The 25944-nt window shown below is 37.8% G+C and overlaps 1 protein-coding gene and 1 long non-coding RNA gene across 2 annotated transcripts in view; one reads left to right on the top strand and one right to left on the bottom strand.

Annotated features, from left to right (window-relative positions):
* LOC145985328 (uncharacterized) overlaps window positions 1-14940 on the bottom strand; it is a 70616-nt gene extending 55676 nt beyond the window's left edge. Inside the window, exon 1 of the long non-coding RNA XR_014441417.1 lies at window positions 14809-14940. This is a non-coding gene — a long non-coding RNA (uncharacterized LOC145985328). The remainder of the gene's footprint in view (window positions 1-14808) is intronic.
* Window positions 14929-25944, top strand: part of LOC145985327 (uncharacterized) — a 37911-nt gene continuing 26895 nt past the window's right edge. Inside the window, exons 1-2 of the mRNA XM_083119213.1 lie at window positions 14929-15112; window positions 22064-22501. Of these exons, the coding sequence (XP_082975339.1) occupies window positions 22087-22501 (415 nt within the window). The 5' untranslated portion in view covers window positions 14929-15112; window positions 22064-22086. The remainder of the gene's footprint in view (window positions 15113-22063; window positions 22502-25944) is intronic.

Below are 25944 nucleotides of genomic sequence, written 5' to 3'. Positions count from 1 at the left end.
TGAGGTTATTACCCTTGCCCTACCCTAAGTTTGTGAAAACCTTTTGCCTTTTGTTGCGAATGACCCTTCCGTTACAGATGGAATCAAAGACTCCGCCGAGGCCGAGCGGTCAACAGTAGGGGGTCGAGCGACATATGGAGAGAGTTCTCCAGTACTGACATTGTTCTGAGATTTAAAATTGCTCCTTGCTTCAGCTTCAGAGCCACAGATTAGCTTTGTGTTCTTGCTTGCGAGCAAGGTCTGCTATCGGGTTGCTACGGTCACTGAGTATTTGTTCGTGTGTGGGAAGAGTTCTAGCATTGTTGTGCATTTCCATTTTGAATGGATAAATTTATCAAAACTGGATATTTTAAAACTATCTCAAAACATGTGGAACATGACGACAATGAAGATGATGTTGATCCAAGTTCTGACGTTCCAAAGTTAGGCAAAACAAGCAGGCGCGTGCCCAGGATTTTCGTAAGGGGGGGGTTATGAATCCAATACATTTTCCAGTTCACATTTCAAATTTCTTGTAATAAATTAGATAATTAATATACTTGGATTTTACCCCAATGAACGCAATCAATGTATTTGCTATGGATGCTTCATGTTTTTATTGCATCATATAAAAGCACCTGCTTGAATATTTCCAAATTATTAATATTTTATATTTAATTGCTCAAATATAATTTTTAAACAAAAAATATGTACACTCAACATTGTAACAACATTAAAGAGATTAAGACTACTTGATGTCTTAAAGACAGTAATAAATAAGGTACCACAGTTCAACAATTTAAATTCTGAAATTTAGGCACCGAGATTTCTGTGCGAGTTCTGACAATATGTCGTCACAAGTAACTTTTATATCCCGGTGAATGTTCAGAGCAGCTAACCCATTTAATCTTTCTTCGCAAATGGTATGTCGAAGATAGGTCTTCAACCGCCTCAAAGTTGAGAATGATTTATCATTTGATGTTGTTGTTACCGGGATTGTACATAATATGCGCAAACGTGTTTACCCAGGGAAATATTGCTTCACTGCACATATCAATTGCTTCAAGAGCATTTACTGGACGTGTTTGCATTGCTGCAAGATGACGATACCACAGTCTCATTTCAGTGGGAGCGTCGTCGCCTTGTAATCAAGGTGTCCCGGGTTCGATACCCGGTGGAGGCACGGATCTCACTTTAAACTTTAGGTTCAGTCCCGATTAGCCTCACTGTGCATAAAGTGGATTTAAAACATCAATTTAATGAACATTGTACTTGTTGTGGAGATGATTTTGCTAAATATTGTGTACATTTTTGGCATTGTATTATTATATTATTGGTCAAAACATTTGTTTGACAGTCGACAAACAAATACGAACCCCTTCAGTAATTAACATTTTCTACTACAGTGTCATTAATGTGTCATATTCATTTTCATATTAGGTCTATGGAGAGGAATTTTGTATAATGTTAACGTTATGGAACTGCGAAACCAACCGTTGAAGGGGCCACTGCCCCCTTCCCCTCCGAAGCCCAGTACCGCACCACAGGATCTGTCACTGAGCCCGACAAAATCTTGCCACACAGTGCTCGAAATAGAAATTCGTAGCCGAAAAGGGAGGGGATATTTGATCGATTTTGGAGATACGAGGGGGTACATCCTTGTATGGATCAACATGGAGACAATACAGTAGGTGGAGGATGCTCAATATGCAAATTATTCTAATTGGGGGTATGATTTGTGAAACTTTCTTAACTGGAGGCAGCATCCCCTACTTCGACCACTGATGCCAGAAAAGATGCTTTCAGAAAATGAATTTATTACTGCACACACATATTACTTATTGTATTTGTTGCGTTTGTACAAGAGAAATATTCAGAAGATTTGTAAGGAATATTTACAGTTAATAGGATGCCTATCTAGTCTATCCCGTGTCGTAATACAAATTTTATCCCTTTCCTACAAAATAATAAAACTCTCCATGGCAACCGTGATTTTATAATGTGGTTGCATACATATACACTGTATAGTAGCACCAAGCTTTCTGGGACCTCGGAAAATACGTGCCACTGCTCCGACGCCAGGGTTTCAAATGCCTTGGTGGATCTATAAGATAGGTAATATCGTTTTTCGAGGGTTCGTGAACAAAACAAAAAGTAAATGATTGTAAAGTCCATTTTATATTCAGATACGTTAATCGGGACTGGACTTAAAGTTTAAATCGGGATACGTACCACTGTGCAATGCACCTTCACAGGGGATCAAACCCTGGACCTCTTTGATTACACCACCATCGGTGAGGCCCCTGAAATCATTGAGGGAACTTGTTCATCTTCATGTTATCTCGCCCTGCGAAAGTTTATTGGTGACATCCTACACACGTCTTCCAGACATACACACGCGGGCACCCCCCCTCCCTGCACACACACGATTGTATGCTTACAGCACATGCTGTGGCCTCCCAGAAAAACAATTCTAAATCCGCCTATGGATATATCTGCTATCAAATAATGAACGTCACTTACCTCGACAGTTCCTTGACATAATTTTGCAACAAGGTTTGCAATATCTTCTGTTATGCCTTCTTGTTGAATATCAAGAGTCTGAAAGTTCGCACGTTTCACTCTCGCAATTCGGATGGAATTCCTCTGAACTTAAATCGACCATTTCTGACGTTCTATTTGTGGAAGGTGAAGCTTCAACTTCCATTTTTTGTTTCTTTTGGAAATAATCTAATACGTATTTCTCCTCTTTTCTCTATCCATCTTTAGTTCCACGTCAAAAATCTATTACACACGCAGAAACGTAACACACAACACGACCACTTCGACTTGCTACCTTGCAGACTGCAACTCGCTACAACCCCAGTGAACACCAGGACTTGGGACAAAGATACCGGGCGGTCGAATGTCTGAACCATGCATCCAGCTTGGTCCAGCTCAAATTACGTCACCAGTGTTGACAGCAACCAGTAGTGTCAGTGTCAGTAGTGTTGGCAACTGCTAAATTATTTACGCACAAATTCAAGTGAGATCTTCCACACATGTTACAAGAAAATTCAATAAACTGAAGGCTGGAAATTGGTTGAGAAAAAAATATCTAATTTGTAAAGAGCACAAGAGTTACCCCCACACCCCCTATACGCCTTCATGGCGTGGTGCTAAGCACAGGGGAACACTTTACCTTTACCTTTTTACAAGAGTAAAACGTATAATATTTTGGCATATTAATTGCTTTTATTTTGTTTATGAACTGACTGGGCCAGTTGGGCTATTGTTGCATCCTTCACCCCTCCCTTCCTCCCGGCATGCTATTGTACAAAACATCGCTTGCCTCCTTCGTAAAACCATGCTTCGCTACTGCCTGCAACAATTATTATTATTATTATTATAATTATTGATATTTTGAAATAAATATGCATCCAGGTGCGAAATAAGATTTCGACTTACTTTGCCTACTAATTGTAGTGATTCAAATCTCACAGAACTTTGCTCTGCTGGCATAAATGGTATAACAAGGGGAAAAAAAGGAAAGGAAAGTTAGCAGCACTGTCGTAACAGGAAAGGGAGGGTCATTCTCCTAAGAGGGCCATCGTGGGTGAAAGAAAGGGGAGGAGGGATTCCTTCAGTTCGCATTCCAAGGGTTACGGCTCTTTTCTTGACCATACTGAGAAGGAAATTCTCCTTTCTTTTCAGTGACTAAGGAATGAATGAATGCTTGTGCATTGCTGTAACTCAACTCCAATATTATCAAAAGTAATTGAAGAAGCAAATAATTTCTCATTGCCAAATGTAAACATTTTACAATATTGGCGATTTATGAAATAAAATGTATTTCTGTTTTGAATTTTTTTAAATTACGAAACCAATGGGGGGGGTTTAACCCCCACCAACCCCCCCCCTGGGCACGCCACTGAAAACAAGTGAATGTACTAATGTGAAAATAATTACTGATCTTGGGGTATAGATAATCCTAGGCAACCACTTTTGCAAAACTATCCAAATACTACGTTCGGAAAGCGAAAGCGATTATTTCAAAAATACTGGTTTGCATCTGCGCCGTGGCTAGAATATAGTGTGGAACTTGACGCATGCTTTTGTTTTCCATGCCGTAAATTTGGCACAGATTCAGGATATGCAGAATCAAGTTTCAGGAAAATAGGGATTCGCAACTGGAAGAAACCATGTGAAAAAATTAAGGAAAACGGAGGAACGTCCTATCATCTAAAATGCATGGAACTGTGGGCGAATTACAAAGTGAGTACCAATCAGTTTTGTAAAACAATTATATGTGTGTGTGTGTGTGTTCGTAGTTTAACTTAAATAATGAAATATGTATATGTCTGTATATCGAGTGTTCAAATTGAAAAAATGCTGAGGAGAAAAGTCATATCAGCTTCCCTTTTCAAATTTTGAGATTTGTACCTAAAACATACGGACTGATGGTTCAAAGTAAATAACACAAATTTTCCAATTAGGTAATGTACAAGAGTTCAGTAATCACAGATGTCGTCTCAGTGGACTTTTATTTCATATCAGAATTATTTTTCTTAGAGGAAGGCAAATTAATCAGGAAATATTTTCTCATCAAATACATATTGTAATTTGCAAACCAACAACAGTATTAATTTTAATGTAAAATTCAGTACAGAAACTGACAATTTATATGCTGATATTAATGTAATATTTACTTGAAGTTGAAAGAAATGATTACGTCAAATTCTTAGCAATAGCAAAATATGATCGAGAATATTTAAGAGGAAAATTCTTTACCTGGTCAGGAGTTAAATTAAAAATTTCAATTTGAACACTGGATGTACTTTGATTTTCGTTTCCTGATTTTACGTTACTTTACTGACACTTCTGGCTAATGTCAAAGATATGCAACGGTGATACAAGAAATTAATGCATGGACAGTAACAAAAAAAGCGCCTGCCTCTCCAGGCGAGGACATTGCGTAGCGGTAATGTCGTCACCATATAATTAAGAGGTCCTGGCCTGGGTTCGATATCTAGTAGACGCACATAGTGGTTTGAATCCAACTTTAAACTGTACGTCCAGTCCCGATTGGCCTATCTGTGCATGAAGAGGACTTAATACAAAAACTCACGGACTCGAACTTAGATCAATTTGGGACAAAATCGTAATTCGATAGCTAACGTGTTCAGCCACTGAGGCGGCTAGAATTCAATAGGTTTTCATTTTGGCTATTTTACCTTTTTTCCTACCTCGTAGGTTAATTTTTACAAGTCGATGTGGATGGATGAATGATGGACGGATGGAAAGGTGATGAGTCACCAATGGCTAGTGGAGGTTTGAACATGGGATCTCTGATTCCGTAGCCCTTTACGCTTACCACTCCGCCACGAACACTGGAATAAATTAAATAAGTAATGCCATTGTTTAGAATGGATGTCGGGGAGAGTGGAAGCCTATCTAATAACAATGTACACTAATGCATTGTTGGCATTGCCAGCAGATGTTAACGGTCTACCGATACCTCACACAACGGAGAAATAATCTTTACCTATATTTGCATTGTTTTAAAAAATATATATAGCAATGACGAACGAAGGAACAAAGCTAATCTTTATGGTCTAGAGCAGGAATTTCCAAACTTTTTCGTTTCGCCGCGCCATTAGTGTTTCAAGATTTTTCCACGGCGTCCAAATTAGAATGTAGGCATATCTAATACTTGCTTTGATTGATTGATTGATTGAATTGATGTTTTAAGTCCATTTCATGCACAATAAGGCTAATCGGAACTGGACCTACAGTTTAAAGTGGGATCCGAACCACTATGTGCCTGCACCGGGTAACGAACCCGTGACCCCTTTATTACAAGGTGGCAACTCTAACACTACGCCACCGGGGAGGCCCTATCTAACACTTGTAACGCTCTGTTAGTGTGTATAGGTTGCTTTCCTTAAGTTAAAAAATAAACATATATTTCAAATTCAGAAACATTTTTTATGTAAAATGTTCTAAATAAGAACATGTATTTGGAACAATCATATCAATGACTGAATTTTAGTGAAAATATTGGAATATCTCGCGGCGGCCCCGTATGCCTACCAGGGCGCCGCGACGCACACTTTGGGAACCACTGGTCTAGAGATTACAATTTCTGTAAAACTGAGTCCGAGGTTTGAATCCTGAAGGAGATATTATTTTCTTTCACTATTACAATAACTGATCCCATTGTCGTCGTAATCAAAAATAGTTTAAAGTCCATTTTATGCTCAAATATATTAATTGGAACTGGATTTATAATTTAAATTTGACTCCGACCCATTGTGCAATGTGTCTCCATCGGGACTTGAACCTGGCACTCTTTGGTTACAAGGCAACCTGGTAAACCACACCGAGGAGGTCCGCCGTGGTAAACGTGACGTTATAATAAATATGCAATATAAAGCAAAGACATGAATTTATTCTTGAGAATGTTAAAAAACAACAACAACAAGAAACAGAACATTTGAGTCGCCAATAATATTCTGCATATTACATATCATAATTGTGATGGCGATTTGTGAGTTTTCCTTCATTAATTGCCATTCATGATCGTCAACATTGCGATTAACTAAAAGTAACAGAAAATCGGCACAACATTTAAAAAAAAATATAATATACGTAGAATAAAAAAAATAGGTGTGAAACTGAAAAAGAAAGGTAATAACAAGTTGATATGTACTACCTATTTTTTGTGCTTTTTGAAGTTGTCAAATTTTGTCATTTTTGGCGCCAATTTACCTGTCTATTTAGCATGCTTTGTGGCTATTATAAACCCGCTCCCTACTGATAACAAGAACTCAAGACAGAAATAAACAAAGTGTGAAAACACCTACTTCAGTGTCTTTGTGCATGATACTTGCACAAACCATCAACGTCGTTTTGCGATAATTCAGGGTGCAAGTTAAGAGGTGCACAATTTTCGAAATTGCCGCAAAAAAAGTGGCACTCATCTATTTTTCCTACTGCATCTCGAGGCACTGGTGTACACAAGGGGGAGCTGATGCGGCTATAACTCTCCCGAAATTTCTGTCTTTGAACAACTTTCAAAAGGAAGCTTAAAAGTGGTTAATTATGAAATATGTTATACTGTCTCTCCCCCTCCTCTCTGAAAAAAAACCTGCACACGTTAGTGTCTAGAGGAGAGTTACAAATCAATCGCATAATTTAAAGTGCTGTTTGCGCTGGAATACTACTAAATGTGCTAGAATTTAAATTTGACAATAATTTCAATGTTAAAAGCGTCATTATTATTATTATTATTATTATTGTTTTTATAACGTCCTATTATTGGTTATAATTACGTCCCTGCCTAAATTCACAGCCAGAAATAAGATTGATTGAGTTGTTTTAAGTCCACTTTGTGCACAGTAAGGTTAATCGGGACTGGACCTACAGTTTCAAGTGGGATCCGAACCACTATGTGCCTCCACCGGGTATCGAACCCGGAACCCCTTAATTACAAGGGAACGACGGTACCACTGCGCCATCGGGAAGGCCCAGAAATTAGAATAAAACGCGATCTTCTTTCTTCAGGAAAGCAACATCTTGACAGGCGGCCCTAAGACCAGCACAAAGCTTGAATGGAGACAATACAACAAGCTTGTTCAACAAATGTTGGCGAGATGATTGCGGACAACCAAAGGCGGCACTGCGTCCCAAATACTCTGAACTGTCCGTCATAAAATGTTCCTGCGAGACCTATTTCTAATCTGTGGTCGTCACTGTATGACTAGACCCCTTTGTGTCGAACCTGACAATGCAGGGAGCGGTCTTTCTTGCTTTAAGGGATTAAGGGAAGGAAATGGCATTCAAATGGCAGGGAAGACTTATCCCTGGGTTGAGTTATTGTACCCCTGCTGTTTCAGTGCACCGTTTCTGTAAGGCAATACGCAAATACGGTTAAATTTTCCCTTCCCCAGTAAACCTTTGTTTTCGATTCATTCTGCTAGATTTTGCTTCTATCCAGGGTGCCAAGTACCAGAACAGTCCAATGACCTCGCTGCCTTCGAGCAAGCAATAACTTTAGTGAGGAGGTAGGAGGGCTTGGGGAGGGAGGAGGGGCAGATGCAAGAGGACGAAGAAAATGTAGCAGTTTACTTACATGATGACTCGTGAAAGTATTTGTTATTGCCTGTTTGAAAGAATGAAAGGTATGAAATTAGTAATATTTTTCTTGTTCGCTTCGCTTTCAATATAAGCGTTTCTCATAAGTAACAAGTTATAATTGTTACCCCCAAAAAACTGTGTATATGTGTGCGTGTGTGTAATATGATTTGTTAATGATGAGGTACTGGATACCAAATAATGCAAAAAGTAAAGTAATGTGCTCCCCTGTGCTTTTCGCTATGCCATGAAAGAATATAGGGGTGTGTAGTTAGGGCTCCACACTTCCTTGATCATGGCCGAAGGTGGAGGTGATGTGATCAATCAGCACCACGTCCCTGGCCTCGATTACCTGCCAGAGTTTCCTCCATGTACCCACTTTATACTACGTACGACGCTGGGTGGGCACCGGAGCCGCTCGAACAGGTGAAAAAAAAATCCCGGTATCCTCCAGAATGAATAGGAAAGATCCTACACAGAATAATTTATCAGTTTAGCACTTCCACAGGGGATATAGTTTCGATAAAAAAGAAGAGGTTGTCATTGAGACAAGCAGAAAGTAAAATACATTAAGGAAAACTGTAAAGTAATAGTTTAATAGTAATTACATAAATTGATTTGCTTCCTGAAAATTGTTGAACTCTAATTTTTAATTGACCTCCAGTGTTCACATATACGTATATTATATACACTTCTTAGTAGTTTAATATACCAATGCACTATATATGTAGCAATATTATAATGTAATATAATATTATATATATATATATATATATGTGTGTGTGTGTGTGTGTGTGTGTGTGTGTGTGTGTGTGTGTGTGTGTGTGTGTACATTACACACACAGAGTTATTTACCTTTACTGTCTGGAAATATTTACATAGGAACAAATTTCAGATTTGGCCCCCCCCGAACTGATCAACCTAGCTACGTCCCTGCCCTAAAGTCAATCTACGAAAATTACATTAGTCAGATGAATGCACGAGACAAATGAAACTCACTGCAGGTTCTATTGGTAGATTTTGGATTGGATTCGCAAGGTCTTTGAGTGAGATGAGAATGTTTGATTGATTTATTTGGTTTATTTTACTTCGCATTTCTGCCACTTTTGCCTCTTTTGGCTAATAGCAAAGATGAGGATGAGCGATGATATCATGAAATTGATGAACACTCACATGTCCAACCTGGTACCTCTGGCGTCAAAGCGCCCTATGCCAACCCCTCCGCCACGGAGGCTGCCGAGGTGGGAATGTGTTTTGGATTTTATTTGTAGATGCGAAAATCTTTAACTGTGACATTAAAGTTTACCTTTTCACATAAACGAGAAATTGACATGTCACCTTAAAACACACGCATGTATCTGCATTTAATACTACTACATACGAAAGGAAACCTTGGGCGGTTCTTCATATTGTCCACCAAAGATTGAAACGAAAAAAAACAAAACATTTTGAGCGTATGCCTTTCCTTGCTTCCTCTGACATCTGAAGTATGTTTTGTATATGAAGGGCCAGGGGGGAAAACGATGAATGTCGATTTTTCGCCCATTTTGAGATCGCAACGCCATCTGATAGTTCAGAAGCTGTACTATAAGAATGAGAACGGCCTTGATTGGGAAACGATGATAAGTGCCTGAAAAACGCATTATTATTTTGGCATATATTAACGTTCTTATGGAAAGAAATACTTTGTTTTTCATTTCCTGGCAAATTGTCTCGAATGAACATTCATCGTTTTTCCCCCTGGCCCTTCATATGTAATGATAGTACTTTCAGTGCTTGAAGAGTGTCATCAGATACAGCTAATTATATAACAAATAAATGCTTTGTCAAATGTTTCACAAATATTTCAAAGTTAGACTTCTTTACGAGTTGATCGGGAACTATCTCAACTCAGTTCTTTTTTTTTTTACAACGCCTTACATATGTCCGAGTAAATACCAAATACATGGCTTCTAAAAGACATTGGATGTGGTACACATCTGCCATAAATTGTTTAAAGATATTTTTATGCGTAGCTATGGGAATTTAAAATTAGAATGAACTGAACTGAAGTGGAACTCTATAAGTATGATATATTCATAATGTGGTTTCTATAGTCAGTGGGTGGGAGATGATTATTCCTGGTTGGGTTGGCTCAAGATCCTCCTCACCCCCTTTAATCTCAACCTGCATTAAAATGAATAGGTGTATCTTTGTTCGCAATTTTCACATTTCGAACGCCTGATTTTCCGTTCCGTTAAATTGAAAGGCCAGAACGAAGTCTAGAGCTTTATATGTTTCAGAATTATTATCTGGTTTTAAAATCTGTTTAAAAAAATCTAAGAAAAACAAAGAAAAAATAGTTATGCAAATTTTGCATTAAATACTAGGACATTCGTGTGTGCTGTTCTAAAATATATTTCCCAAGCTTTCACATTATACCTAACTATCAAGGACGTATTTAGGAGGGGGTCCGGACACCCCCGAAAGACTTACCAAGAAATAAAAGTAAATAATCAAAACATAATTGTTTAGCATTTGTTATACAGGGTGCGTCAGCGTTCATAGTAGGATATTAATAGCACACCATGAGGAAGTAAATGCATTTTATTTATTAGTTATTATGTCAATTAATAGTTAAAGGTATGCCATTTGATAAAGTGTAAGTCATTGTCCAATTGGGTGGATTAATGTTTGAATATAACCCCTCTCAAATGATGCCCCCACCTCACAATGCATTCATCCAGGCGACGTTGGAAGCTTTCCATAACTCGTCGTAACATATTCCCTGGGATATTGCCGACGGCAGTTCTTATGCGGTCCTTCAACTCCGGAATGGTGGCACAACGTGTTCGGAAAACTTCTTGCTTCAGGTACCCCCAAAGGAAAAAGTCGGCACATGACAGATCGGGTGACCGTGGCGGCCAGGAGATGTCACCGAAACGGGAAATTACTCTTCCTGGGAATGTCTGTCGCAAAAAAGCCATGCAAATTCTGGCTGTATGCGAGGTTGCACCATCTTATTGAAACCACAATTGTTCCATATCCACATTCAACATCCCTAGTTGAGGAAGAACGAAGTCTTGCAGCATAATTAGGTAGCGTTCACTCGTGACAGTTACAGCCTGACCGATGTCATTCTCGAAAAAATAAGGGCCAATAATCCCAAACGAAGCAATTCCACACCACACTGTGACACGAGAACTATGCAATGGCTTGATGTGCAGTTCATGCGGGTTGACATCACTCCAATAACGCAAATTCTGTTTATTCACTGAAACACATAACTCGAAATGAGCTTCATCTGACATCATGATAGTGTCCAACATTTCTGGATTTTGGCGAAGGAGAATGTTAAGCAGAATGTTTCTCGTGAAACCCAATCGCAAGGCTTAATTTCCTGCACAATCTGCAGCTTACATGGGTGAAAATGGTGATCTTCATGCAATATTCTGCTGAATGAGCGATCTGACATTTGCAAATTTTGCGAATGTCGGCGAGCAGATTTTTTTGGGCTACGCAATATTGCAGCACGAACATTTTCCACGGCTTCTGGTGTCCGCACAGTTCTTTCACTTCTTCCTGGTTTACGATTACACGCAGCGGCCGTTAATCGAAATGCACTAACCCACCTCAGAATGGTCCGTCTATCTGGAACTTTCCCATGACGTCCCAGCTTGAAATGTTGCCTAAATAGACGCTGGGTAGCAATTACAGAGTCATTATTCTTGAAATAACTTTCCACAACAAAGGCCGGCACGATGCTGTACACTCCACCGATCCATCTCACTCTAACAATCGAAATGGCACCTCATTAGTACATGAATGCTGCACGAGATGGCATGCATTCATACATTACGTCATTGTACTACGCAAGCCAAAATAAGCTATGAACGCTGCCGCACCCTGTATAATCGATGGTTATTTCCGCTGAACGTATTGGAAGGCAAGGAATTTGGCCCATACGGCTTTGAAGGGTTCCAAAAGATTTATGCACACAACTAATGATAATATCCATAAAATATTAATCAGAAACTTTACTTTTCGTTAATTGGATCTAACTTCTTGTTTGTTATTCAATAAATATTCAATTATTTTTCTATTGGACATTAAATTCCTTGCCAGGGCAGTTGTCTTTATGCAAATCTTGGCGATCTTAACTACACGTAAGCTAGATAATGAATATATGCTTTTATATCTATTGTTTTACTATCTTTTACCTATTCATGTAAAACAACAATACAATATTAATTAACTTATTTAATTAATATTTTAATTTAATTAACTAACTAACTAACTAACTCTCTAGCCTTCTTAAACCCGAAGGTTCATGGCTGCAGCAACACAGGCCTTCCATCTGTCCCTATCTTGTGCAAGATCTATATACTCTTTTCCATCCCTACCGATTTCCCTTAGGTCCATCTCGACGTTGTTCCTCCATCTTCGTCTTGGCATTCCTACTGGTCTCTTACCATCAGGTTTCCCAACAAGAATCCTGTAAACTCCTCTTTCCTCTCCCATTCTTGCCACATGGCCTGCCCACCTAAGTCTTCTTGATTTAATTATTCTAATAATGTCTGGACATGAATATAAATTATGTAGTTCTAAATTATGTAACCTTCTCCACTCACCTGTCTCCTCATCCCTTTTAGGTCCAAATATTTTCCTAAGGATCCTATTTTCAAATACTCTCAATTTATGTTCCTCTTTCAATGTAAGGGACCAAGTTTCACACCCATATAATACTACAGGCAAAATTACTGTTTTGTATATTTTAACTTTTAGTTTCTTAGATATTAAACGAGAAGACAAAAGTTTATGAAGAGAGAAGTAACATGCATTTCCTGAATTAAGCCTACTTTTTATTTCCTCTTTAATATAATTTTCATTTGTTAATATTACTCCTAAGTATTTGAATTTGGAAACTGGTTCAAACGAGTTGTTATCAATAATTAGATTTTGATTATTACCTAACACTTGGTTTCGGCCTGTAAGCATATATTTAGTTTTCTCTTTGTTAACTTCCAAACCTATCTCGTTAGCAGTTTTGAAAAATATTTTAGCATTATTCTTAATTGTATTCACATCATCCCCCAGTAAGTCTACATCATCTGCATATGCTAACAACTGAGTCACACCATTTAATTTTAGTCCTTCTTTAGTTTCGTTTACCTTCCTAACAGCATATTCTAAGGCAAAATTAAAGAGCAATGGACATAATGCATCTCCTTGTTTTAACCCATCATGAATTGTAAATTTGTCAGACATATTAATACCCACACGAATTTTACTTTCTGTTTCACTGGTGCATATTTTTATCATACTAACAAGCTTCTTAGGTATTCCAAACTCTACTAATATATTATATAATTTATCTCTTTTGACCGAATCATATGCTTTTTTTTAATCAATGAATAGCTGATGGATATTTTGATTATATTCCCCCTTTTTTTCAAGTGTCTGTCTGATGTGAAAAATTTGATCTGTAGTTGATCTGTTGCGTTTAAATCCACATTGATAATCACCTATAATTTCATTAGCATATGGGGTTAGTCTTGTTAAAAGAATGTTGGATAATATTTTATATGTTGTTGAGAGTAGAGAAATTCCACGGTAATTATTGCAGTTCATTTTATCACCTTTTTTAAACACAGGAACAATTATGGATTCTTTCCACTGTTGAGGGATTTCTTCTTTATTCCATATTAAACAAATTAATTTATGAATTTGACATATTAATGAATTTCCACCATATTTAATTAACTCAGCTGGTATTAAATCAATGCCAGGTGCTTTGTTATTCTTTAGCCTTTTAATAGCATCTTTAACTTCAGTCAAGTTAGGTTGTGGAACTAAAGGTTCTGCTGTGTGGACTTCATTTACTTCTGATTTATCTCCTACATGGACATTTAAAAGGTCATTAAAGTAGTTCTTCCATCTATTTAGAATATCGCTTGGGTCAGCTAGAAAATCACCGTCTTTATCTTTTATCAAGTTTACTTTAGGTTGCCACCCCTTTCTAAACTCATTTACACCTTTATATAAATCTCTGATATTTTTATTTTTGCTGTTTGTTTCAATTTCGTTAATTTTGCTTTTCAAGTAATCTCTTTTTTTACTTCTAAATGTGCGGTTAACTTCTCGCTTTATTCTATTATAATTGTTTAGATTTGTATCATCAGAGTTATTTAACCACCTAAGTCTAGCCTGATTTCTTATTTCTATTAGATTATGACATTCATTATCAAACCATGGCTTACTTTTTCTCGGTTTATGGTATCCTATACTTTCTATAGCTGCTGATTCTATTGCATTACGTATGTGCTCCCAATTCTTATTTACGTCTGTTTCATTTATATTTTCATCATCATTTAAATTCTGCAAAACATCAAATCTATTTGACAGTTTAATTTGGTAATCTTTCTTAATTCTTTCATAATACAATATAATATAATTATTATAATAATAATAATTATTATTATTATTGCAACACTTGGTTGGACCCCCGAAATGTATTTCTAGGTGCAGTAGTATTTGTGTTTATATATATATGGGAGGCTCAATTTTGTAACCCCCCAAATGAAAAATGTTCCTGCGCCACTGTGAGGGACAATTTGAACGGTAATACTCATGGATCCTACTGTACTAGTTTACTATCCTTCAGACAGATTTCTACAGAAGAGTGTCATATGGAAGGAAAAAATGCATTTTTAAAAGTAGCTCACCGTAGCTCACTTTTCTTCATAACTTTTTTTCTGTTTCTTCAGCCGCTTCGATAACAGATGGCAGCAGTTGAACAAAAGACTATCAACTTGCGTGCCAAGGCCAAATATTTTCGGATTCGGCGCACGCATAGTGAAATGTTTTGTATATGAAATCGTGACGTGTTGCATTCTAATCTGATGGCTCTTTGATAGTGTTGAAGTCAAAGAATGTGTTCGTTTGTAAAAAATAACAGTCATGTAAAGTTAAACTGATTGTACAGATTTCTTTAATCACGCAGTGATGTTGTAGGTCCACTATTAGATATGAAACCTATGTAAGTACTTACGACCTTCGTTTTGCAAATGACAATATCGTAAATCGGGTGTCGTTAGATTGAGTGTCGGTTTTTTCCCGTTTAAGCGTATATAGGCACCCACAAACAATAAGTGTAGGGAATTGCTATTTTATTTATAGTAGTACTACCGGAGCGAATTTGTAATATAGAGAGTATCTCCAATTTTGTTAATATTTGGTATGCTACCTAATTTTGGCCTTGGAATCACGAATCTATTGTTAAAATACGGGTGTCACGTGTGCAAATTGGAAAAAAAGCCGAAATAAGGGGATTTTGGTTACGTTTTTTAGAGCTGTATCTGCATTGTTTTACGAACTAAATTATAACTATGCTTGCCTAACCTAACCTAACCTTACCGGAAATTGTTCGTGGGGATATCAGTGAATGGTTTGCTTGCATTGTGTTACGAACAAAATTTTAATTATGCTTTTTAACCTAGCCTTACTGGATATGGTTCGTGGTGATATCAGTGAATGGTTTGCTTGCCAATGAGCCCATACGGTAACAGTAGTATAAGCCGGAGACACATAAAACTCGGTTGTTTTCAAATAAAAATCATTGCTACTTACCTCATATGCAAACCGGAAGATTTTTCAAGCTGGCCATAAGTTTTTTCCATGAAAAACACGTTACTTTTAACATTATAATCATTTATTGGTCGTTGCTAATTCGGCGGGCAAATCTTGACTCACGTTGTCTATCGTCAGCTGATGTGCAGTATCGTCAGCTGATGTGCAGTGTTTCCAAACTTATGAACCGATAAATGCCGCACAAACAATTCACAAAAGGTTTTTAGGCGAAAATTGAGGCTAGACTCTACTTTACGTCCTTATCTGCATGGTGATTGCTTCTTTGCATTCGCGGTGCGCGATCGTGGTGCGGCACCCGGCATCTCTTCGGGTAAGTACCTTTTTCTTTTTACACTTTCTGTTCACGATAGCCCCACTATCCATTCACGGGGTCGAGGTATGCCTACGAGGTTAGGTTAGGCCTGTTAGGTTAGGTTCCATTAGCACTCATTTCACCCCTAAATATGTGCTTCGTCATCTGAAAAATACCTCAGTACGTTCAATTGCGCATATCCGGACAACATCGGTTTTTCTCGATTTATTCCAGGAAATTTTTGCTCGCTTTGGGATTTACGTTGTTGAATTCCTTATAAAATAAGCTTTCCAACGATATATGACACGTATTCATTAGGAAAAGGACGTAAACTAGAGTCTTACCTTTTATTGAAAAAAAAAAAAAACCCTGCTCAAACGTCATCTTGTCAAACTTCTGCGTGGTTGCTACACTGTGAGGGGGTTACATAACCAAACGCACGAAACATTTGATTCACGTAGTCGACGGTAATGGCGGCACGAGCTATCGCACAACGGAGATGCATGATTTATGAAAAATACCTTATTTGCAGGCAAAATAGGTAGCACGATTATATAAAAAAAATATCTCCGGCTTCAGAAAGTCCTCAAGAACACAATTCCGTAAGTACTTTCTCGTCTTTTCTCCTGTAAATTTTTAAGAAATCCGTCTCCGACTTATACATACTACTGTTACCGCACATACATTAAATTAATGTTAGTTTTGTAGCACAAGCAATGTTTACTAACTGCGTAAGATGCCATTTTTCCGGAGGATGATTGCATTAAATAACGTTATTTTACAACTTATACACATGAATGTACAATTTGAACACGTGGCCTCTGCATTTTAACAACAGATTCGTGATTACAAGGCCAAAATTAGTTAGTATACCAAATATTAACAAAATTGGAGATACTCTTTATATTATAAATTCTTACCGTACTACCTACTAGAAAAGACGTGTGGGTGAATCATTTAAGATGGGGTAAGAGTAAAATCCATTGGAAGTAGCACTGTCCACAGGTATATAGTTAGGTTTGCCAGAAGTCCCGTATATATGGGATTGTCCCCTTTTTAAAGTAATGTCCCGGTATCCTGGAAAATGTTCTTGGGATGCCCATTTGTCCCATATTTAGCCAAGAAAAATAATGGAGCGAGTGCAGAATATAGAGAATATCTCCAATTTCGTTAATATTTTGCATACTAACTAAATTTGGCCTTCTAAGCACGAATCTCTTGTTAAAATGCGGGGGTCACGTCTGTAAATCGTGAAAAAAGCTGATGTAAGTTGAGATTTTTTTTTTTAAAAGCTGTATCGCATTGTTTTGAGAACAAAATTTTAACTATGATTGCACATTCTCTATTGTGCAATCATACCAAAAGAATAAGTCATGTTCTGAATTTTATGGTAATGCATTGCCCTCTTAAAGGATGCCAAGAGTTCACTCAAATATTAATATATTTTGTCAAAATGTAAATAATTAGGGATTACCACAATGCTTTAAACCGTAATTGATTTTGTAATGTTTAAAAATGTTATTAAAAATAAATTTAACTATATCCATGCCTATATAATTTGTATGTCCATATTTTTTTTTATTTTAGAAATCTGGCAACCCTACATATAGTTAGAGATTTAATAGCTCGAATAGCATGTAAGGAAGAAACAAAACTAGGTATGAGGGATTTAAAACTCATGTCGGTCCAAGTTCCGATTGTTTAATTCTGATTTCGGTTCCTACGGACACCTATAACTTCTGAGTTTCGTCAATTTTTGACATTCGTACTTACCTATCTGCTTTGTGGAACATTCCGTGAATGGTTTTTGGTGCTATCCATCCCAGAATCGGTGCAAAATTTAAACCAAAAAAATATTTTTGTTTGAAATTTTTGACTCAAATTTCCCACCCACCGATTCCGGGCTCTGCCCCTGGGGTACTTGATCTACCGCCCCAACCGCTAACGTGGCCCTGCCTCCGCTCCACTCCGGCTCCCCAGCTTTTTCTATAGACTCCCTGTTAAAAGCATGTTAGAAATTGTCCGGAGTCGCCTACCTCCAAATGAGCCCCAAACTTTTAAATTTGAAGAAATCCGTTTCCAGGATATGGAAAACTTACCTGAATTTCACACATAACACCTTCCCGATGTTAGACAATACTACAGGAACTTATTACGGTAGGTAGTTTCTTCTGTAGAAATGAAGAAATCTCTCCGAAGGATAGTAAACTAGTACCCTGATTTCATCATGGTGCACAGGCATTTTTTTGGTATAATTTAACAATACAGGGAATTTCTCCAATTTGTTTGAAATTTCGGATACTTACTAATTTGGGTCTCCTAATCACGAATCTGCACTTAAAATTTGGCGCTCACGTATAGAAATTCCTGAATTATGGCTAGCCCCTCGGTCCATTGGCGCTAGCCCCACGAACCATTGGCGCGTGAAATTTTAGGGTCGTAGTAATATCAGGAATATATATATATTTCGTTCTTTAAGTATTCGAAATGGAAAATCTTGCGATAAATAATGAGCAATTGTGCATTGTTGGTTGTGATGACTGACCCTCTTATTTTGCAAGTTTGACACGTGAGCGCCAAATTTTAACTTCAGATTCGTGATTAGGAGCCCTAATTTGGTGAGTATGCCGAATTTCAAACAAAATGGAGAAATTCCCGGTATTGTAAAATCGCTCCATTTTTTTCATGGTTTGATTAATTAACACATACTTCAGAGTTTTATTGATTACTTACTGCATTTTTCCTTGAGAATGGTTTTTCACTTTCGTGTACTTCTACATGATTCTTCTCTTGCAAGCAGCCATTCGTTTACTGCCATCTTGGTTACAGACTGATGCTGCCATCTATGTGTGTGTGATGCAAAGGGGTTTCGTAATTAGGTTAGGCAGTAAGGTTTAGGGCTCTTAGTATTCAAATAATGCTGCATAAGCTAAGGGCTCACGTATCAGACATTTCAGTCAGGTCAGTAACGCAAGCCGAGGTCACTTTCATTCGGTAATGTACACTGAAGTACAAGGACGTTTACAAGTGCAACCACACCAAATTAATAAAAAAATAACCTGAATGTTGCCTAATACATGTGGCACTCTTGATGCAAAAATTACACACTTGTTGAAACATATTTCCCCAAAGTAAAGCAACATGCTTTGTATGTAAAAGAGTGCAACTGTACAGGAATCTGCACCCCCACCTTCTTTTCCACTGGCCTTTAGTCCCTTTGGTCTTTCTCCAGTATGCTGACAATTGGCACCCATGACAACATATGATTTGGTACGTTACCAAATGTTTAATGATTTTTTTAAAATTTTTATCGGAGTAGTAGGAAGTTCTTTAGAATGCTGAAAACTGTTGTGGATGTAAGTTCAATGCCTGGATAAACTAATTAACACAGTTAAAAGTCTTGCTAAGTAGTATTTAGTGGGGAAAAAAATGATTTGAAATGTAGCTTATACAGGAAGGCATTCTTGGCTTCCCGTAAGCTGGGACACAAGTTTTTGCAGATTTTCATGTGAGGCTCACATTTTACGTGATAAGGTATTTAAAGCATTTATGCCCATTTTCACCATCAATTTAGTCGCGAGTAAGAGTAAACTAAAGCCACGAATCGGCTGATTATCTGTTGCACCAACAGAAATGCCGGGTAAACTGGGAGTAAAAGGCAGGTAAACTTTACCCTCAGAGAACGGCGAGTGAAAGCGGAGTCAACCCACATGACTCGCTGACTCTCTAAAGTCAGAAAGTGGTATTGGAGCAGTTTATTAAAAAAGAAATAAGCTGCACAGATCAACTGAAAATCAAAGTTTTAAGTGATGATTTAATTGTGCCGGGACAAAATTTCCTGTATGCAATCCGAGAAATTCATGGCATAAAAAAAATACTTTTGTTTAAGCCTACTGGGTTTGACTCACATTCAAACATTTAACTATCGTAAAGGTACAGCCGCATTTTTTTATGAATGTCGAGAAAAGAAAGCAAGAAGATGTTGCATATGTAGACATTTTAGCGGAAATTGCAGGCTTCACAAGGACCCGAATCAGGGCTCTTCCCACTGCGCCACACTTGACTTTGACTGATTTTTCGTTAAAATGTCTACATAGTAGCCTACATGACCTGTGTATGTCAAGTAGTAAGATGTTGCCGGGATAGTAATGAAGCACAGAAAATAAAGGATAAAGAAAAAAACTGAGGGGCATCCCACCGGTTGAGGAGAAATATTTCTTCTGTAGTCAGCAAGAGCTACCATTTCGAGGTGATGATGACAGTGGCCTACTAATAGAGATAGTCGCTATGGTCTGAAACATTGCTGTTGATTGGCTCATTCCAAACAACATGGATCATGTGTCCTTTCGGTCTGAAATCTTCCTAAGTGTTAAAAATCCAAGGCACAAGGAGGGAAAATTAGGGCTTTGTTAAGGGTTATGTGTGAAGGCAGGCGATAGCACCCTAAAGGATAATATCCAAACCTTCAGTCTCCAATGCGAAATGATATAAACTTCTGGTGAGTTGATTTTAAATAATGTGTCCAAGATAAAGAGTGGCATGCTAAGGATTTTTGGAAGGGAGAGGGGTTACCCATACTATTTTCGGTGGCCAGTCTTCATTTTGCCATCTTTTCCTGTCTTTGATGTTCTGTTTTTAAGGAATACTGGGTCAAATGGGGTTATGACCCCACCAACCCTCCCTTGGGCACGTCACTGGAGATAGATGAGAAGCATTTGATCATATTGGAAGACGAAACATTAGATGTGTTTGGAACGTAAGGGTTTTCACTGTGCATTAATTGTTTTGCGATCCAGCTGTATTCTAGAAGACTTCCTTTGTTTGGTGCCGATACATGTCTTGTCTACCAAGAGAAAATAAACTTTCCTTGTCTACCAAGAGAAAGTAAACTTTCCTTGTTTCCTTGCCCCCCCCCCCCCATTTAGGGACCCAATTTCTACACTGCCCTTAAACATACAATTGTGAGGTTTTATCTAGTATACCCCTTAAAAATTGGTGTTTAGCTCCCCCCCCCTCGAAAGGAATTCCTGGAATACGTGCCTGGTGGGGAACATAATACAAATTGCCTGCTGGCTAGAAATCTGATCCTTAAGTAGACAGGGGTGGAGGAACTAATGCTATTTAATGCACCATTTTCTACCTTGGACTGAGGAAACTGCCGCAAAAATAGTTTTTCATTGGAGGAATAGAATGTTCCTTTTAGGTTCATTAAAACTTAGTGAGTTTTCACATCTAGTGATATGCTTCTCTCTGTTGAGTCTGTTTTAGTGAGTTGGGAAACCCTGGAAGAAATTATCAGGGTGTCTACTAGTCTGGAAAACCTAGAAATCCTACAAAATTATGGAAATGTCGGGGAAGTTGACTATTTTTCTGGGCAAATCAACATTTTTGAAGTAGTACTTTAAAAGTAATTTTTTGAACATAAAAAGAGGACAAGCAAGAAATTTAAAATTTGTTGTAGGCAACCTATACTTCAATTTGGTACATTGAGTATTACCAGCAGTTACAGTAAATAATTGCATATTAAATACTCTAGGAAAAGGTCATGTTTTGAACTATTTTCATGTAGAAATCTACTACTGTAAGTGGCTATTCACATTTACCACTTTCTTGTTGCAATTTTCGGGTTTGTGTTTCGGTAGGATTAATACGTATGTTACTAAATGTTACTCTAATTATACATTATTTATGCAATAATTGTTATGATTTTTTAAAGTAAAAAATAATTCTTTGTTTGCCATTAGTCGATATGTGTTAAGTAATATGTAAACTCTCACCCCTAGTGCCTCTATCCAACAGTCAGTTTCTGTTCAGTTTTCAATCTTCTTATTAATTTTAGTATGTGAAGTGAATATTCTAAAAGCTTGGTTAAGTGTGGTGTTTAGCTAAAGTGTGACCTTCTTGCACACATATTTAAATACATACATGAATTGGTCTGGAAAAGCTAGAAAAGTCCAGGAATTTTGTTTTTACAAAATTTTAGACACCCTGTTTATGAATTACCCTGTATTTTGCAAGTAATAATTGTTTGCAACTTTATTCTTTCAGATGTACCAAATTGTAGGTAACTAATGGAAAAAAACACAATGTCAGGGAGCAACAGAAGACAGCAAAATTTTGTTCACCGAGGAGGTGGTCGAGGACATCGAGGAAACAGAGGTGGGAATAGAGGTTCCCAACATGGTGGAGGACCTACAAGAAATCCACCACAGCCCCAAAATGGTGGGCCTACAAGAAATCCACCACAACCCCAAATTGGTGGAGGACCCACAAGAAATCCAACACAACCCCAACATGGTGGAGGACCTACAAGAAATCCAGCACAACACCAACGTGGAGGAGGGCCTACAAGGAGTGTGCCACAAAAGGGGAGGGGAAAGGGCAAAAGTAGTAGCATGGATATGCAGTTACCCCTGTTTGAGATGTTCATGGATGTCCTTGATCCGGAAATAATCCAAACTGTTGCACATCAGTGTAACTACAATTGTGAGTAACATTTCTCGAAATTTGCAAGTTATTGTATGATGGTTGCTACTTTATTTAACCCTTTCACTATTAAAACCATAATAATATGTTCTGTCTGCATGCTGAACCCTTAGATTTACAGATTCAACATGGGCTGTTCAAAAAAAAGACCAGACTTTGGCAATACAAACTTTATTACCACATTTACAACATTACGTATGCTTGTCCCCTTTGAAGCAGTCCCCCATGCTTGCAATGCAGTGCTGCATCGTTTCTGCCACTGTTCGGATGCCTCCTGGAGAATTTTGTCTATACGTTCAAAATGATGTCCTTTCAAGGTTTTTCAACTATGGAAACAGAAAATAATCCGCTGGGGCCAAGTCTGGAGAGTAAGGTGGGTGAGCACGACAGTTATCCCATGAGCAGTCAAAAACTGGCCAACATGCAGTGATGTGTGACTTTGCACATTGTCATGGTGAAACACCCAGCTCTTGTTTTTCCACAGCTCAGGAGTTTTTCTGCGCACAGCATCCTTCAAATGCCTTAAAACTTCTACATATAGCTCCGTGTTCACAGTCTAACAAGGAGGAATAAATTCATGATGCACTATATCTTGCCAGTAAAACAAAAGTAAAAAAACTTCATGTTTGATTGACTCATGTCAAAGGTCGTCTGGATCTTGTATCAATGTTGTGCTCTCTTTCAAATGCTGAAACCACTCATGACACTGCAATTGGCTCATACAGTCCTTCCCAAAGGCTTGCTGAAGCATTTGCCATGTTTCACTAAAATATTTTCCCAGTATAAAGCAAAATTTCACATAGACCCGCTGCTCCTCTAGGTCTTTCATCTTCACTGTGAAGCGAACGCGATGAGAGGTTACTGCATGTGTTTACTTTGGTGGCTCTAACCGGGCTACTATTGAGCGTAGCAGGCAACACTGGGTTTCTGAAGGTTGCCGCTTGAGAGTGCCATCTGCCTGAACTCACCATGAGCAATGGTTCACACGCTATGGCAAAAATTCAAGCCTTTTTTGAGTTCCGGTATCTTTTCTATTGTTAACAATCGTCTATTCGAAAATCTTACTTATACAGTTTATTCAACTATCATGTTCAGTCCTAATTTCTGAGGTTAAGATGAAATTAAACTTGCAACTTAATGTAATAACAGCACATTCAGAAGCATAATTTCTAACGTACTTAAATGGGAGTACAAATGCCCATCAAAAGCATTGGGACACAACAGGGGTGCTGCCACCTACAATAGTTTGCTTTGACCAGACCCATTTTTCATCTCGAAACATTTCAGATGAACTAGTGTCGCTCTCGTATGAAATGTCCTTCAACATCCACCATATATGCTCATGCTGTCTCTATACTACATGTTTTTGAATTATTTCTTTGAAAATAAGATATAAGAAAAGAAACATCCACTTTAAAATCTGATCACCCACCCCTTGAGCAAGTAAAAGCTGCTAAAATATTTTACTCAAGAATCACAGCAAGCTAAAGTTTAAAGTAACTGGACAACAAGAAATCACACACGTTACCAGGCATGACCCTCAGCAACTTTGGAACAGTGTTGCCACAATATGTAAGCACAATTTCCCTTTGCAAGGGGTAAAATTTCCCTTTTTTGCCAATTTTTCCCTTCATCTAAAGATTTATTATTATTAATATTAATAATTATAGCTAATAATAATAATCAAATATTATCGTTGTCCCATGTTCGTATGTATAAAATGTTTAACTTTTAAATGCTATGATGCCAGGGGTCCCGGGTTCGAATCCGTGCCTGGACATGGCTGTTTGTGAGTGTCCGTTCATAAATTTCATCATATCGTCACTTCCCCCCCCCCCCTATCTTCGCAATTAGCCAAAAGTGGCATAAAAGCAAAGTAAAATAAACCAAATCAATAAACAATAAAATCAATAACTTTTAAATGTTTCTTTCGGAAGATTTAGATTTTATTGCTAAACCAAGTCAATTTTTTCATTTTGAGATGAAAGCTAAAACTATGTTAAAGTTTGCAACTGAAGATTTTCATCAGTAAAAAGCAAAACACACAAACAGAGATTGAATTTAGGGAGGCCAATGCCCCTTGTCTTCATCACACCATCAGAAGAAAATGAAAAATATTCTACACAAAATGCTGTTCTAATAGCACAGACAAATTTGTCTGTGGTTCTAGTAAGGTGCAGAAATAAAGAGTTTGAGTGGAAAATCTCATTTTTGCCTCCCCATCGAAATTTTTAAGTTCGGTGCATGGGTATACACGTTTTATTAAAAAAATGTATAGTACATACCTGAGCAAATGTTCCATTCTGGAAAATTTCATAAATTAGGTGGAAACTTCTAAAACACAGCAAGTTTTTTATTAAAATTTAATCCATTGAATCTGAGAAGTATTGTTGGTCACTTCTTGCCACTCCGCACAGAATGTTTTAACTTGTTTCCACGGTGTTTTTTTATCTTCCGATAATTCTCCACGACGTTTTCTAATATATTCTGGAGTTGCACATTGTTTCCTTTGCTTCCCTTGTTCTTCCATCGTCCAAGACGGGCACCCTTCCACCAAACACTCACACAGGACGAATAACCCAGTGTCCATTGAGGACAAGTAAAAATAATTTGCGACAAAGAGAACTTTATTGTTTCCACGTGTAGGCTTGAGGCAAAATTCAGAGAACCGCGGAAAGCTTTACATAAACAATACCCTTGGACTCCCACTCCCAAAACTGGAACATAAGGGTGAATGGTCAATGACCAAACAGTAGCCAGATGTGGATCAACTCAAATTCAATCCTTCCTCTCACAACAAAGTATATGACAAAATAAAAAAAAAAAAAAGTTCTAATTTTCAAAACTGGAATCTCTTATAATGTTTAATATAATTAATGTTGAGTTTGTCTTAAAATTTCCCTGAAAATTTGCTATTTTTCATCGAATTTCCCTTTTCACTTAAAATTAGCTCCAAATTTCCCTTCATGTGGCAACACTGCTTTGGAATAGCTTCACCTTGCTGCAGCATTTCACACACGGATGGAAGTGATGTTGATGTTTGAATCAGCCTTATTTTTTAGGAAGCTACTAGAAAAGCTAGCAGTGTGGCCAACCAACAAGTGCATGGGTATTAAAAAAATCCTACCTGCGGGTCAAATTTACCCCCTCACACCTACTTAAGGGTTAAGCTGTGTATATTGGGTAAAGACAAAATACAAGGTTTGCCTAATAAGTATCGGGATTGATTTTGTCCAACCAATGAGAAGGGGTGGAGGGTGGTCTCTGTGGGTGGGATCAGTGTCGCAGGATGTCGCGTGACCTAGGACACCGAACTCAGTTGCCTCCAAGTCTTTGGACTGTGTAAGTCGTGCCTGAAGTGAAAGTGTGTTTAGTGCTCGTATCGAGAGTCAAGGTGCAGCGATACACCGAGCAGCGTTGTGCTATCAAATTTTTCGTTAATC

Source organism: Lepisma saccharinum, chromosome 3, assembly GCF_977018435.1.
Source record: "Lepisma saccharinum chromosome 3, izLepSacc3.1, whole genome shotgun sequence".
NCBI lineage: Eukaryota > Metazoa > Arthropoda > Insecta > Zygentoma > Lepismatidae > Lepisma > Lepisma saccharinum.
Note: the sequence above shows the minus strand (reverse complement) of the source record. Positions and strands in the feature narration are given on the sequence as shown.